The 17,913-nt window shown below is 38.2% G+C and overlaps 1 protein-coding gene across 6 annotated transcripts in view; it reads left to right on the top strand.

Annotated features, from left to right (window-relative positions):
- Positions 1-14,140, top strand: part of chrm3 (cholinergic receptor muscarinic 3) — a 303,654-nt gene extending 289,514 nt beyond the window's left edge. For all 6 annotated transcript variants that reach the window (XM_008123944.3, XM_016999154.2, XM_008123921.3 and 3 more), the window contains one exon: positions 1,209-14,140. In XM_008123944.3, the coding sequence (XP_008122151.1) occupies positions 1,228-3,021 (1,794 nt within the window). In that variant the 5' untranslated portion in view covers positions 1,209-1,227 and the 3' untranslated portion in view covers positions 3,022-14,140. The remainder of the gene's footprint in view (positions 1-1,208) is intronic.
- Positions 14,141-17,913: the final 3,773 nt, after the last annotated feature.

Genomic DNA, 17,913 nt, shown 5'->3' with positions numbered 1-17,913 from the left:
AGGCAGAAAGAGTGCATCTCACCCAAGATCACCCAATGGATTTCAGTGGCCAAGCAGGGAATTGAACCCTGCTCTCCAGTGTTATAGACCAATGCTGAAACCAGTTCACCATACTGACTCATTTCTTTAGTTATCTTGCGAATATTATAATTTTTAGCATTGTTTATCAGAAGGAAAACTCTCTTAGATCCTTTCATTTTTGCAAAATATTTTCATGCATTGTGAAGCAACACAATCAGGCAATTGATTTTCGTGGCGCTCTAGGGACCTAACAATGGAGAGGTCGGGAAGAGGTCAGTGTCTTCCTGAAATAAGAATTCTGCCCCACCCCAACCAAGATATACACTGAAAGTCCTAAAATTTCTAGCATTGCAGGGAGTGAAACATTGAAAAAGATTTATACCTAGAACTTTTATAATTTCTGTGTTTGCATTTCCTTGGAAACTTGACCTTACCATTTGCTTTGGAGACCATTTTGGACACCAATTTGAAGTTACTGCAAAGGAAGTTAAGATACTCACTATCTGTGTCTCGGTTCATTATGGGCCGTGATTGTATCAGAAATTTCAAATATATACTGTATCCTGGCAATTCTGTAAAACATCCTTCTCGTGTTTAGACCACTATTTCCTATCATTAAGAAAAGCCACCATAACGGATACAACATTCATTTCTCTCTCTGAAATCCCCAGCATTAACTAACATAACAAATTGGAATCTAAACAGTATTTGTTATCTAGTTCCTTGTATAACACTTTTCCACTAAATTAGTAAAGAAAAACCAGTTTATGCTTTATTTTCTAGTCTCAAATTATTCAAGATTCTGAATTCTCAAGCCACCTATCCAGCGAATAATAAAGTGTTCAGTTTCATAATGACACTCTGGCAGCCATATACATAATTTTTTAAATCGCTGTTATTTTGCAAAATGCTTTAATTATAGTGTGCTGATAATGTTACTTATCTAGTGGACTAAATTCAATTTTAATCATAAGTATTGATTCATGGCACTCAGTGGGATTTTTTAGTCATCACTATGTAAATCCCACTGATTGCAACAAGCTGGCTCTTTGGACTAACATTAGATTTAGTCTCATCTCTGCACAGACTCATCTAATATTAATTGATGGGGTGGAGGTTGGAACAGAAAGAGCAAGTCTTAATTCACCTTTTTCCCCTTCTTGTCTTCCTTCCCTGTTCCTTTACAGACTATGCCAGAACGTCAACATGGTCCCATCTAGCAACAGTACAGCGTCCTTCTTAGTTTCAAATGTGAGCTCCTTCTGGAATCAAGATTCCCACGGTGCAGGGCTTCTGAATGATGCCTCCTCTTTCACCAGCAGCCATGGCCTCTCTCAGACAAACGAAAACTTCTCTATCATCCCCAAGAACATGAGTAATGCATCCCAAATTCCTCCTGATCCTCTGGGTGGGCATGCAGTCTGGCAAGTTGTTTTAATTGCTTTCCTCACTGGCATCATAGCCCTTGTGACGATCATAGGAAACATTCTGGTGATTGTGGCATTCAAAGTCAACAAGCAGCTTAAAACTGTTAACAACTACTTTTTGCTAAGCCTTGCCTGTGCAGATCTCATCATTGGCATTATTTCCATGAACCTTTTCACCACTTATATAATCATGAATCGCTGGGCTTTGGGAAACTTGGCCTGTGACTTGTGGCTCTCCATTGACTATGTAGCCAGCAATGCCTCTGTCATGAATTTGTTGGTCATCAGTTTTGACAGATATTTTTCCATTACAAGGCCGCTTACCTATAGAGCTAAGCGAACAACCAGAAGGGCTGGGGTGATGATTGGTTTAGCGTGGGTCATCTCATTTATCCTTTGGGCACCTGCGATTCTGTTCTGGCAGTATTTTGTAGGAGAGCGAACTGTCAACGAAGGTGAATGTTACATCCAGTTCCTAACGGAACCAACCATCACTTTTGGCACTGCCATTGCTGCCTTCTATTTGCCAGTGACCATTATGAGTATTTTGTATTGGAGGATATATAAGGAGACAGAGAAGCGTACCAAAGAATTAGCTGGACTCCAGGCCTCAGGGAGCGAAGCTGAGGTGTCACGCTTTGTCAACCAGACAGGCAGCTCTAGAAGCTGCAGCAGCTATGAGCTGCAGCAACAGGACACAAAACGCTCTCACAGAAGGAAATATGGAGGCTGCCATTTCTGGATGATTTCAAAAAGCTGGAAACCTAGCTCTGATCAGGTTGATCAGGAGCATAGCAGCAGCGACAGCTGGAACAACAATGATGGCAATGCGTCTCTTGAAAACTCTGCCTCTTCTGATGAAGATGACATTGCCTCTGAGACCAGAGCTATCTATTCTATTGTTCTGAAGCTTCCAGGGAACAACACAATAATCAACTCTACAAAACTGCCCTCATCAGAAGACTTGCCTCAGTCAGAAGATGAACTGCAGAAGCTGAATGCAGAGTCACAGGAGGGGAAGCCTAAAAGGCTCCATCCACAAAAGAGTATGGTGGACGGAAACTTACAGAAATGCTTTCCCAAGCTTCCAGTTCAACCAGGACCAGCAGCACACACAGGAAAGGCTTCTGATGGCAATTCAGTGGGTTCTAGGCCAGCTCTGCCTTTGTCATTCAAGGAAGCCACCCTGGCCAAGAAGTTTGCCTTGAAGACAAGAAGTCAAATCACCAAACGGAAACGAATGTCACTCATCAAAGAGAAGAAAGCTGCACAGACGCTCAGTGCCATTTTATTTGCCTTCATTATTACTTGGACCCCATACAATATCATGGTTCTGGTAAACACATTTTGCGAACATTGTATCCCCAAAACATTTTGGAACCTGGGGTACTGGCTTTGCTACATCAATAGCACAGTAAACCCTATGTGCTATGCACTGTGTAATAAAACATTCAGAACCACTTTCAAGATGTTACTACTGTGTCAGTGTGACAAACGTAAACGACGTAAGCAACAGTATCAGCAGAGACAGTCAGTCATTTTTCATAAGCGGATTCCCCGAGAAGCTTCCTAGAGTTGCATTTTTACACAATAGAAACAAATATTAATAGGATTGCAAAAATGAAAGGGGGGTTGCTGGAGCTGGCTTCATCTTCAATAAGTAAGTGGAGAAGCTGGGTGTATGCATTATCCTTTAATATTTCTTGTTTAATGTAACTCTTTAAACATTAAGCAAAAAACAAAATGATCACAAAGGTTTTTCTAAGGAATAATCAGAGCTGTGTAGGTCTTCCTACAAAAGTCCACAAAGCTGCATATGAAAGCTATTAGTGATCCACATATTTCTCTAATTCTCCTGTTAAAAATCTGTTCTGGGTTCTCAGGTGAGCACTTATAGTTAGCCTCTTGCCAACTATTTCTGGAGGAGTCCAATGGGCTCTATTGCTAATCAGAAATTTGGCAGGTTATTTATTTTAAAGAGAGTGTTCGTGCATTTTAAACATTGTATAGTTGCCCCAAATGTCTAAGAGGTCCCCATCCTCTCCTCTTTTGGGTGCAATGTCAGTTCTTTGGCTCATATTTTGAAAGATCCTGTGCAGGAAGAACACCTTACGCACTCAGAATGTGTCATCTGTATACCAGGAAAAGTTGGTCCTTAGTGTGACTGTAAGATATGAGCAACCTAAGGGGCCTCTGAAATGTCTTTTTCAACTCTAATTTATATTTTGTTATTTATTATGACATTTTGGCTTTTCATAAAAATGGTAATATCTATAACACACACACACACCCACACACAGTACAAGAATAATAAAAAGGCACATATTATTATTTCTTTTTTCCAGTGGAACCGGGTATCATGTATGTTTCATACAGGGATGTACCTTGAACAGCTAATTATCTCTCAACTGAAGATGTGAGTCCACATGCAGATGACCATATCTGTACTTAAGATAAGAGATAGCTTCGTGTGATGAAGACTATATTCTCTAATGGCTGTACTGCATTGAGAGTGAACGTCACAGACAGATTTTCAGCCTAGTTCTCAGACTTGGATTGTTCACTACAATGGGATAATAGTGCCTAGTGTAGTTCTAGGTATCTCTGTGCTTCTTAAAAGTCGGAGTAGATTAGATATCCCACTCCTTCTTCTGTCTTGGATAAATGTTAGGGAACAAGTATAAGTCCGATGGTAACACCAGCAAGAAGTCAGAGATATGTTTATCCCAATGTGTTTGCTAACGGATGTGGAAGGACAAAGAATCGGTGGAATAAGCACATTGATTCTCTCCAGTTGGCAGGCACACAGCCAGTCTGCACCAAGAGATTTTCAGAACCAGCGTGTGTCTCTATTTTATGCACATTTAGAAAGCATTTTTAAACATGGATGGGGGAAAATTATGTATTTTTTTAAAGAAATGACCTGGCACTTTCCAAAATGCTTGTCAATTTTGAAAGCTTCTGTGTTGTTAATGATTTTGTTGTTATTGCTGTTGTTGCTTTTACAGCTGGTAGTGGAAACCTCTAAATTTGTGCAGTACAATGTCCCCAATTTATGTAAGTTGTTTGCTATTTTAAATAGCGAAGCACCTTCTCAGAATGACAAAAAAGGGCTTTAATATTTATAGTTGATATGTGAGCAGTGATTCCTGGTACCCGAGTCAGTACCTGAGATCTTGGAAACAACCCACCATGCTATTATGCAACTCCCGTTCTATGTGGTGTTTGCAGCGGAGATGCTCAAAGTGGATTGTGCTTATACTGTACTTTCTAAAAGTCAGGACTTCCCTTAGGACAGGACTGTACTTTTAAAGCATTGTCTCAGATTAGATTTATTTACATTTTTAAAAGTACTTTTGTATGTTATGCTTTTGACAGACCAAGGTTTCAAGGGGTCATTTCCCTGTCTCTTTTTCTTTTTGACCTGACACTCAGATCTGACAAAATAAATAAATGAATAAGCAACTTCCTTTATCAAAGAAGGGAAGAAATCAGTGTTGTGAACACATAACTGGTATAAAAGCTGCTTTTGTATTCAGTGTGAGATGGTGTTTACAGACGATTTTGACAACAGTGGAAGTATATTAAATAGTGTATGTATCTGAGCTATTTCATTTTTGTATTAATATGGAGATCTATTTATACATACATGCCATCAAAATGTTTAATTTAAATGTTAAGTACTGCTTTTTGGTCTTCAACTGTAATGTCCTCTAAAAGCAAACTATAAAAGGTATGCTTGGGAAATGAACAGAGTTTTCAGGTCTGCACGTTGCCAATTGTGGTAGTTTGCTCTTGTGTGCAAATAGAAGATTCCAGGTGGGCAACTTTGAAACTGTCCAGAATAGGAAATGGTAGCCCTCAATCCTTGAAGAAGAGGGCCATGTTCAAGATCTAGAAATCACAGGAAGGGGGTAGATGCCTCTTTCATGTACAACAGAAAGCAACTAGTCAAACCTCCATATTTTCTGGGATTAGGAGCACAAGACTCTTGTGAAAGCAAAATACTGCAAAAGAATTTTTTTTTGTTTATCCTGACAGAACATCTCTCTAGGAATTTCTAGGTCTTCCAGCATCACTCTAAGGCGGACTTGCACTGGAAGCTGACCATAGGATAGCATTGGAGGACCTGTGGATTCCTAGAAAGAACATTTTAATAAAAATCTGTGAATAATCTGCAAATGTGGAGGGATGTCTATAATGTGAAATGGGTTAAAGTTGTTGCCTTTTTTCTGGCTGAGCTCTTGTGTCCCTAAGGGTCACACAACATACATACATTGAAATCATATTGTTCGCTACCATGGAAGAGCAACTGTATTGTGCAGAATCCAGTGGTGTTGATTGGGACTTTTGGGATTTTTTGGCCTGTCATACTTTGTGAGTGCAGAAGACATTACAGAGTTAAAGATAAGAACTTGAAAAAAAGCTGAACCAGTTCAAATTATTTTTGCTAACTAAGGCAGAGAACACAATGGCATCATCAGTCTCATTCAGCAGAAAAACACTGACCAAGGTAAAAGTTGACTCTTCCTTCAGTACTAGCACCAGGGCATAATCTTCCACCATACCTAAAGCCAGCAGATTTGTAGGGGGTACATGGTAAGCTTGATGGTAATTACTTTCTGTTCTCCAGGCCCTATTGCTGAGTCTTGTTCTCCTGCAATTGCTATTTAAGGCTGACTCATTATTCCCGGTCGTAAGATTGAATCCAGAAGAAAAAAGGAAACAGAATTTACTCCTTCCGCCAGGAGCCAAGTTCTTTAATCTTCTGGCATCAAAGGATACAGTAGCATCTTGCTACAGAAATCAGGCCACAGTGCCTTAGACACTGTTCTGTAGAAATGTGGAGCACAAATTCAAATCACATATGAGTTAATAAACTATAAAATGGGAATTATCCAATGAATTATCCAATTCACCCCAAACTGATCATCAGACCAATTTTTCTTTTGTTAACTCATCTTTGCCCATAAGCTACAAAAGGTTTTTAGGAAACCAATACATCCAAGGTACATCTGAAGCATCAATTTATACTTTGAATACAATTGTGTGAAACAGGACCAGGAAGTTACTCTTTTTTTCTTTTAAAAAAGTAGTTTCGGGACAGAGATATTAAGAGTACAGAAAGAATGGGCGAGGGAGGCAAAGTATATTTAAACTGAAGATGTAAAGAATAGTCATAGATTTTTCTCCTCTTTGATGGCAGAGTTTCATTTGATGGCAGCCACTACAGGAGTTTTCACTCTCTAATAAGAAGGAAAAGATGAAAGTTAGGGAGGAATGTTTTCAGTACTGCTGCTGTTTTTGGTCAGGTTCTGTGCCAAAGGTAATGTTTTTTTTCTGCAAAAAAAACCCACATGTGCACCAAAAATGTATATTTTATCCCAAAAATTGGTTGTACAGGACATTTATGATCAATTACATAAAAATAATCTTTGTTCAAATATTTCCTTCCTTCCTCACCCAAAGACTTAAACTGCAAAAATTAGATAAAATAAAATAATGTGGTCCCAAAATTTCTTCACCTTGTCTAGTGGATAAAAATATGCACTACTTTTAATTTGCAAAGATGAAATACAGAAAAAATAAATCCCTGCCTTAAACCATATCTACGGCATCAGTGTTGCCATTCATTCCTTGAACACTCCTTGTACAATAGGTTTTCCTATCTTGCGTTTCCTGTCCAGTCACCAAAAAGAAAGGCATGGATTTTGATCCTTATAAGGTTGTGGTACAACTTAAAGCAGTTATAATCAAATACGCCAGAAGTAAATATCCTATGGGCATTTAGCACCAGTAGTTTATTTTAGCAAGTGGCAGAATGCCCCCGAGTGAGGTGATAGGCTTCTCCACTTTGCCTCTCGGTCCTATCTGCACACAATGCCAGCAAAGACTGGAACTGATGACCAAGCTTGTTAGGGATCCACATGGAAAAAATATATATATTGCAAACTGAAAGGCATTTCATTGCTCAAGGTCACCTTGCAATTAATGATTGATCATATATATATATATATTTCCATATTGTTTGCTACTTGCAGTAAGTCCAATTTCCTGTAATAAATTTGAGGAAGCCAGAGTACAGCAAGGAGACTATCTTGCATATTGTGGATCAACAATGATGGAAGAAGTTTTTTCAATCAAAATTTAGCAATTTTCCTTGAAAAGTGAACTTGTCACTACATTCACATGTGAGGATCGTTTCTGGAGAAATAAAATAAAGAAACCTGATGTTTTGACATGTGATGGTATTTGCAAATGTCATTTATAATTATCCTGTAACTATAAAATGTTCAAAGACTTGTTAATGGAAAAGTGCAATTCTAAAAAAAGATTGTGATTGATTTTATTTTTCTTATTTTGTGTTTGTGTGTGCACGAACATGCATGTGCATGCAGGAAGTTGACTGAACCATCTATAGAGGGTACAGATAGGTTTAGATTCATTACAACTTTTCTCAAAGGAAGACCCAGTGCCCACAACCCGCATTAGGCATCTAGTTCCAAGAGTGCCTTAGCAACAAGATCTTCAGAAAAAAAAATCTCCTGTGGCTTTAAGTAACTTATGAGCTACATCCTGATATTAATACAAATTAGCAAGAAAAGGTGTATCTGCAATGGCTAGGTTAGGCCTTTCTTTCATTCTGTTAACTGATAGTAGAAGTGATTGTACTGTTTGGTGATGTGCCAACACTTAATAAATAAATACCTTGCAATGAGATGCCTGGATGGTGTCTCACTGCAAGCACAGTTAAAGCAAACCTAGGACGGGTGATGCTGCCATTGTGGATCAGAGCAGGAAATAAATAAATACACATATATGCACGCACACACACATACACTAAAGAATTATTTATCCGATGCTCTCCTTGCACATTAGCTTGTCTCTTATTTTGAATCCTGATGTCTTACATAATGACTGGAATCCTGTTAGTAACATACATACATGTAGCTTATTATAAGAGACAAATGTGTCTTGTTTCTGAGCCAGAGTGATGTAGTGGTTTGAGCATTAGACTGAGACTCTCGAGACCTAGGGGTTTGAACCTCATTCAGTGCATGCAAATCCACTGGGTGACCCTCAGCAAGCCACATGTCTCAGAAGACGGCAAAGGCAAATCTCTTTTCTGAACAAATCTTTCCATGAAGACCTGGTGGTATGCTCACTGTCAGGTTGCCATGAGTTAGAACTGACTTGAATACACACAACAACCAGACACCTTGTTGGGATATAGAGAAAGGGCCTATTTACCAGCTCCTCATACATTGTCCAATTTTGTTTTTTTAACAAAACAGCTCTCAAGCCCTAGGAGACACTCTGTGGCAGCCTTTTACTGCCTGGGAGTGGGGACAACCAAGCAACATGGAAAAAGAAAGGAGACCAGTTTCCCAGAACAATGTAGTGCATCTTGGTTAACTGCCCCCAACCACTAATTGGCCAGATTATAACCCTTTAAGACTTGATAGCTGCCTTGGGGGAAGTTAGCTGCACAGAGCTGAACATGCCAAGCATTATTGACCCATGTGTTCCAGTACAGAAGCACACATGGTTCTGTTAGAAGGATGTCTATCAAATGTTTAACAAAAAACATCTTGCAAAGAAGTACAATCCCCATATTTTCCCTAATACAAATGTTGGTGGTGATTTGCCTACTTTAATTCTCGTTATTCAACTCTCTACTCAAGTTAGTTCCACATGACCTTCCTTCATCCCTCTCTTGCTTCAATAAATTCGATGCAAATCACACATAACTTCTTGGCAAGTAAAATTACCAAGCGACACCTCAGTTTTTTCAATTGTCAGGCACTAGAATGCTTCTTCTAAATTACTCTTTGTGTGCCAACACCTAACAACTAATCATCACAGGGGAAAGGCAGATCCATAGAGAAAAGTACTTTGTTAACAAGCTCTTATTATTCATAAATCTTAGTTCTCTGTAATTAAAACTTAGATAAATTATTAAGAAAAGGTTTTTGAACTGATTGTTGAATTGATGTTAACATCATAAAGCTAAAATTCTAGCTTTTAAATACCAATCATTGTGTAGATGTTACTACAAATTATGGCCCTCTAAACAAGGAATCACTTGTATCCCTTCCTTCCTATCTCCCTTCACAAATAAGTTCAATAATTTGCTCTTATTTTGTTTGATTTTAAACCCCCTTCCCACAAAATTCTTTATTTTATTTTTATTTTATTTTGCATTTTATCAGCACAAGCTCTGTTGTAAAGTTACAAGACGATTTAGCCCTGTGTCATCTTGGAATCAAGTACATTAATAGAAGCATTAATAGAAGCTGTGAATTTCATGTTTTTTCTTGAGTTGCTGCTCATGATTCACAAGACAAAACCTTTGAAAAGCATATTTTTATTACTTTTTATTCACCCTATTTATATCCTGCTTTTCTCTACCCCAAAGGGGACTCAAGGCGGCTTACACGTGGCAACCATTCAATGCCATTAATACATAAAAATTAAGCTTAGAATAGATTGAGTTAAAAACTAATACATATTAATATCTAAAAACATTATATTCAAGATAAAATCACACCATCCAAAAATCATAGTCTGAGGCCATTCCATAGTCATTGCACATATGCTGCATCCATTATTGCAGGGGTCCCCAAACTAAGGTCCGGGGGCCGGATGCGGCCCTCCAAGGTCATTTACCTGGCCCCTGCGCCCTCAGTTTTATAATATAATATTTTTATATCAGTTTTAATAATATAATATATTGTATATACATATAATATTGATAATAATATTATGTTATACAATATAATACTAATAATACCATATAATAATATTAATTATATGTTATATATTACATATAATATGACAGTATAGTGGTATAGTTCAATATGATGATATATAATGCTAATATAGTGCTATGCTAATAATATAATATATTGTATGTACATACAGCTGCTCCGAGTCCCCTTCGGGGTGAGAAGGGCGGGATATAAATGTAGTAAATAAATGTAGTAAATGAATAAATAAATAATTTTTGACCTAGGCTTGCCCAAAGTCTGATATGACTTGAAGCACATAACAACAACAATCCTAATTAACTTGACTATCTCATTGGCTAGAAGCAGGCCCACACTTCCCATTGAAATCCTGATAGGCTTATGTTGGTTAAAATTGTTTTCATTTTTAAATATTGTATTGTTCTTTTATTGTTGTTGTTATTGTTGTTGTTGTTTTGCATTACAAATAAGACATTTGCAGTGTGCATAGGAATTTGTTGGATTTTTTTTCAAATGATAATTCGGCCCCTCAACAGTCTGAAGGATTGTGGACCGGCCCTCTGCTTTAAAAGTTTGAGGACCCCTGCATTATTGCACTATGCAATTCTCCGAAAGCCTGATCCCAGAGCCAGGTTTTTACCTTCCTTCTGAAGGTAAAACTGTATTAGGTAATCTGCATTAAGCATCACATGATTTATGGTGTCTCAAAGAAAAAGATCATGTGAGGTGTGCAACCTCCACCACACTCCGGGGCAGGGTATTCCACTGCCAAATAGGTCTCATAGTTAGGAAGTTCTTCCTAATGTTCAGGTGGAATCTCCTTTCCTGTAGTGAAGTCATTGTTCCACGTCCTAGTCTCTAGGGCAGCAGAAAATAAGCTTGCTCCCTCCTCCCTATGACTTTCCCTCACATATTTATATATGGTCATCATGTCTCCTCTCAACCTTCTCTTCTGTAGGCTAAACATGCACAACTCTTTAAGCCACTCCTCATAGGGCTTGTTCTCCAGACCTTTGATCATTTTAGTCGCCCTCCTCTGGACACATTCCAGCTTGTCAACATCTCCCTTAAATTGTGATGCCCACAATTGGACACAGTGTGATTCCAGGTGTGGTCTAACCAAGGCAGAATAGAGGGGTAGCATGACTTCCCTGGATTTAGACACTATACTTTATGCAGGCCAAAATCCCATTGGCTTTTTTTGCCGCCACGTCACATTGTTGGCTCATGTTTAACTTGTTGTCCACGAGGACTCCCAAGATCTTTTTCAGATGTACTGCTGTTGAGCCAGGCGTTCCCCATTCTGTAACTTTGCATTTTTTTTCTGCCTAAGTGGAGTATCTTGCATTTTGTGAGTTTTGGCCAATCTCTCTAATCTGGGGTGCTTTGAATGTTATTTTCCTGCTTCTTGGCAGGGGATTGGACTGGATGACCTGTGAGGTCTCTTCCAACTCTATGATTCTATGATCTGCTCCTGCGAAAATTATATGAAAATGAATAAATATGAAATCATATAAAATTAGTAATAACAAAATGTATCCTTATCAATAGATCCACCAACTGTAGTTTTACTTAATTTATTTCTATATGAGTAACAACAGCCCTGGTGGCGAAGTGTGTTAAAGCACTGAGCTGCTGAACTTGCAGACTGAAAGGTCCCAGGTTCAAACCCCGGGAGCGGCATGAGCGACTGCTGTTAGCTCCAGCTTCTGCCAACCTAGCAGTTCGAAAACATGCTAATGTGAGTAGATCAATAGGTACCACTCCGGCAGGAAGGTAACGGCGCTCCATGCAGTCATGCCGGCCACATTACCTTGGAGGTGTCTACGGCTTAGAAATAATAATAATAACTTTATTTTTATACCCCACCCCATCTCCCCGAAGGGACTCGGGGCGGCTTACATGGGGCCTTGCCCGATACAACAGTATAATAACAATAACAGAACAATAACACAATTATCCCAACAATAAAAACATCAGCATCAATTAAATAGTCATTAAAATCAACATACAGCATAAAATGTTAAAAACAGGAGACTGGAGATGAGCACCAACCCCCAGAGTCAGACATGACTGGACTTAACGTTGGGGGAAACCTTTACCTTTACCTTAACAACAGATACAAATTTCAATATGTTAAAGATGCAGGTGCTGAAGGCAAGGTAAGAAGGTAAGGTAAGAAGATAATCCTCTCCCAAGGCTGCTTTAAACATCTTTGCACGTTCCCACCTTCCTGTAAAATTCTGTAGAGTTGGTTGATTGGTGAATGAGGTCTTAAACTGAGGAGTTCCAAAATATATTGTCTCCACTGTTGTCTCTGCTTCAGAAGACAAAATACCAACATCCTGCATCACACATGGAGAAAGAGAGCAGACTGGCCCCTGTAGTCCAGTGTAGCTTTCTCCTGCTTTGCTAGGCTTAGTGTGCCTAATCCAGCTGGGTAATAAATGTCAGAAGCCCTCCTGTGGATATCTGGGCTTATCAACATCTTAGCTGCTGAATGTGTCCCAAGAAAATACAAGAAAAGTTATGGAGTATCTGTATTGCAGAGCTATGTGGGAGCACTCATAGGCACAACATCATCATCCTGGTACAACATTTCAGAAGAGGTATTTATGGAAGTTGATCCCCACCCACAAAGTTTGGGAGGAAAGTGTAACATGCAGACAGCAAAATCTGAATGTAGAGAAACTAGTCCCATGGTGATCATTCTTTCAGACTCTTATTTTCAAGCTGACACTGTGTGCAGTGAATTGTTTAAGCCTCAATGCTTTTTCTCATTCTTTTTAATGCTCTCTAGAAACAGTAATACAAAGCAACCAACATATTCAACTTGGCAATGTATTAAAGGTCTTGTTTATGGAGCTCTTGATTGGTTCAAATGTAATTTCGTTTGGACTCCCATTCATGCTGAAACTCCAGCCCTAACCAACGATTATTACACAAACCCAGTGTGCTGTCTGTATCTTCTTCATAGCCAGTTGCAGCCAAATCTGCTTCCCTCTTGACTGTAGCTATATATTCATATACACTTCCATCCATGCTCTGCTTAGTTAGGTGCACCTAAAACTTGCTATGATCACAGACAGATAATGTGCTTGTTGGCAGGGGTATCAATAGAACAATTGGCAGTCAAGTAACAGGGAAAACATGTTAAAAAAGAAAAGGGCACACACGGGGAGGCCAAAAGCAGTCTCTTTCTTGTAAATGGCTATTTTTAGCATTATGATGAGGATTTTTTCAGTTTGCTTAAAAATCATAGTCTTACAAATATTTAAGATATCAACAGTACTTCTGGCTCATAGAAGCACTACTGCAACTATACTCTAGTTCCTAGTAACAATTATTTTCCAATATGCATTTTACATTAATAACAAAACCATTTTGAGGATATTTTACTAACAATGTACAGGTGATGGGCTAATTTATGCAAGTCTTTCTGCCATTCCACGTCAAACTTCCAACCAACATATGTGGAAATGCTGGTAAGATCTTTTGAATTCGACTGTGTTTGTACAATGTGAATAAATGTCATTTTGAAAACTTAACAAGTCTCATGAAAAGTTAACCCTTGTATCCTGTTCTGTGCCCTCAGGGATCCCCATGTGGTACTCAAATAAAGTATAACAGACTAAAACTTCTCTGGATGTATCAGACTAAATACCTGGATGTATCAGATTAAATCATGACAAAATTGTAAATTATGTGATTGAAATTGTATGTATAATTTTCAGGTCTTCAAAATAGTTGAAGTTTTAACTTATTTGAGTTTTTAAGTTGCAATCTCCTCATATTTTGAAATTTTGTACACCTTGTAAAGTAAAATATTGTGTCACTTGTAAATTATTTTTGTTGCAATGTACTGACTGACACATGCTCATTTCTATATGAAGTGTATTGTTTATTAATTGCTTCTAAGGCAGCAATAAACATGAAATTGTTTTCTTGTTTCTCAATAACAATATTTACACATGAATTGGGACATTTGCACTGTACATTTGTATTTTGAAAACAATGTTTCTCAGCTTCATGCCATAGTGCTAATATTCTGAAGAGTAGAGTACACAAAATGTTAGAATTTATACAGCCCAGGAAACTCACACCAATCCACTGCTAGAATTTTGTCTGAATCTCATCAACTGAAATTTAAAGCTTTATATATTCTCTTGCAAGTAGCACCAAAAGCACACAAAATAGTAGTAGTAGTAGTAGTAGTAACAACAATAACAATAACACTTCCTTGCCTACCTCTCCTCGTGGATCAAGACAGGGAAACCAACAAATTAAAATACAACATTTACAATCCATTGAAACAATCACCTTGTTAAAATAAGCAATTTCTAATAGAAAAAAATGGATGTAGGATATATAAAGATAAGGAATTTAATAGGTAGTATCTATGTAATCTGGCATCTACATACATGTATATCCTCGCTTTCAAGGCATTTTACTACAATTTCTGCCAAGCATTCCTGTAGAAGAAATAAACATGCATAAGGCCAAGCTGTTGGACAGTAAATAAAATGACATAGAAATGTCCAATTGAAATCAATGGACCTTACATCCAATACATATGGTTTGAGCCAGACAAGCTGTAAGAACAGAATACACTTTTTCAACAGTAAGATAGAAGTCAGGCACTACTTCTGTATTGTAGTTTACTGATGATCATATTATTGCTGGTTGGTTTCATTTCATAGAGAAAGAGTTTAAGCTATGGAGTCCTTCAAATGATATTGAAATGCTTGTCCCTGCTGCCCTAGTGAGCATTGTTAATAATGAAAAACACTGGAAGTTACAGCCCAATAACATCTGAATCATTTTTAGGGTTACAAAACAATTGAACTTTGCTACCTCTTCGGCCATAATGGTACTCTCCTCATGGAAACCATCATGAGCTCTGAAAGCTGGCTCTCCATGGAGAGTTAGCATTCAGGAAAATCTGAAATATGACCTCAAAGCTGTCTTTGAGGTCATACCTCACTCTAGGTCTAGCAATGTCTACCAGCATCTCTACTGTGAAGGAGTATATATGTGCAAATTGTAGCCTTCTTTCCAGCAGCTGAGAATTCTGTGAAGACAATCCAAACATATGAAACATCTTCCAAGTTGACCAAATTCAGCCTATGCTCGTATTATTAAGCTCCAATGTCCTGAGCTGGGCATTGTACCAGACAGCCGTAAAATGTATTCACACAATATGTCACTAAGGTTCATGTTGCCTAAGTTAGACATGTATTATTTAGCATTTTTAATGCTATTATTTATTGTATACTCACATATAATCATGTTTAAGTTGGGAAAAATCCTGTGAGTTCTCTCCAAATCCCTCCTTTCAATGCTGACAATTCACTCTTTACTTTTTTTTTTTCGTGTCAGGAGCAACCTGAGTTGCTTCTGGAATGAGAGAATTGGCCGTTGCAAGGACGTTGCCCAGGGGACGCCCGGATGTTTTGATGTTTTACCATCCTTGTGGGAGGCTTCTCTCATGTCCCCACATGGAGCTGGAGCTGATAGAGGGAGCTCATCCGCACTCTCCCCGGGTGGGATTCGAACCTGGCAGCTTTCAGGTCAGCAACCCAACCTTCAAGTCATTTAGTCCACTACGCCATCTGGGGGCTCCTACTCTTTACTGATTTTAATTTATTCAGAATATTCCTTTCCAAGTGTTGATCATTTTGGTAAGATTGCAGGCACTCTTGGCCATTTTCTCTTTCATTCCTTACCTTCTCGAGATTATCTTATAGATCAATTGACCAATCCGAGCACTTACCCACAGCTGAAGTTAGTCTTTTTGACAGTTTTATGCATTTAGGCTGTATTATTTCTTCTTTTGGGGGCTATAAATCAGACATTTACTTGGAGGGTCGAGGTTGGTCGACTTCTCTTTATCGACGCATGCACATATCTGCCAGTTTGTACACACTTAAGAATGCCTAATGCTTCTTCAGATGGTGTGGCTCCCACTGAAATAAGTGTTTTAAAAGGGTGCCTTAACTTAGCTTCATTGAAAGAGTGTTGAGGACAAATGATCTCAGAAAGGGTGGTTTCTTAAGTCTGATGCCTTAACCCAGCTCTTATTGAAGGATATGAGCAGAAACAATCCCATAAAAAGTGGTTTCTTAAGACTGATGCCCTAAAAAATACAGAAATGGGAGTCTGGGAAGTCCCTCCCACTCCCCCCCCCCCCCCGCCCTGCCATCAATGGGCCGGACCTTACCAGAGCAAAAACAGATCTTTTGGCTGCCGGATCAAAATACAGAATTTTGCCTGCACGAATTCGGGAGGCTCCCGAAAAATGGATCGGGGGCCACCAAAATCCGGATACCAAAAACAGCACAGGGTTTAACCAAATTGCACACCCCTAAAAAATATCACCCAAAATGGTTTGCTGATTGAGTGAGCAGAATGACAAAAACAATTATACATCTGCAGTGCACATACTCTTCTTTGGAGAATGTAATACATTTGGTACTCTTGACAATAATAAACTTTGAACACTAGAAGGCAGCATGTGAACATTGTATATTTTGCAGTGAACTCCTTGCTATAAAAGCTTATTCACATTTACAAAGGATGATGCTACCAGGACATTTGTTTTATTTCAGCCACTAGATGGTGACAGTTGAATGACTTAATCAGTTTTGCATTTGCATTCCACAGAGATCTTTTTCTACAAGTATGTTTTACATCCCAGGAAAATGTAGAATAATGTTTACATCCCCATGCTATAAGAACAAAAGACAACTGTACAGTAATATGGTTCCTAGATGTATTATTATTATTCCCTGAAGAAAGCAAACTATTGCAAAATATTTAATGCTTCTGGGTAAAAAAAAAAAACCCTGCTTGGAATAACTTTACCAGTACTGTGATTTCTACAGTACATATTATTATGTAGACAGCATTTTCTGTCTGGATAAACATGAATGAATGAACTGTGATCTCAACTCTCTTAGAAATAGTTTGGTTTAATTTTAATCCAATAGCAATAATGCAAATGGGAAAGTGATTTTCAAAATTAGAACATCATACTTACTCTGTGTGTCAAGAGTAAAAATAAAAAATCACAGAAACGAAACTAGCAGATGTTATAATGTAATTAGACCATAATGTTAATATTATTGTAAGTTCTTGACATTAGTTAGCTTTTATTTCAGGTGCAATTAAACCTTACATTCTCCAGAATTTCCATTATGGATTAATTGGGTATATACTACACACTACACCAAAGAGCAGGTGTCTGTAGCAGAATGAATGTTGGACTAGGATTACAGGATATTAGAATTCAAATCCCATTCAACCACAGCAGAAACTCACACAGTAGCCTTTGACAAGTCACTCTCTCCCAGTGACTGTGTAGAAATTTCTGCTTAAATTAACGGTCATTTTCCAGATCATAAACATAGTCTAAGTAATATTTACAATGAGGCCTGTGATACATGTGGTATATTATGCATATATTTATAATGTCATTTCTATGTTTTGATTGCTATTATCTAGTTCATTGATGTCTGTAAACCAACTGGCAGTAGGCATGGTTGTGTTAGATTATCATTAAAACCCTTGCAAAATGTCACAAACTGTAATATAGTAGCAAGAGCCTATGCAAGGTCCTTAGCCTTTGTAGTTCAACCATATCAGTTGTCAATCGATTACTGACCTGAAGGTTGCCAGTTTGAATGTGGGGAGAGCACGGATGAGCTTCCTCTGTC

This window comes from Anolis carolinensis, chromosome 1 (genome assembly GCF_035594765.1).
Source record: "Anolis carolinensis isolate JA03-04 chromosome 1, rAnoCar3.1.pri, whole genome shotgun sequence".
Lineage (NCBI taxonomy): Eukaryota > Metazoa > Chordata > Lepidosauria > Squamata > Dactyloidae > Anolis > Anolis carolinensis.
The sequence above is the reverse complement of the archived record's forward strand: the minus strand, read 5'-3'. Positions and strand labels throughout refer to the sequence as shown.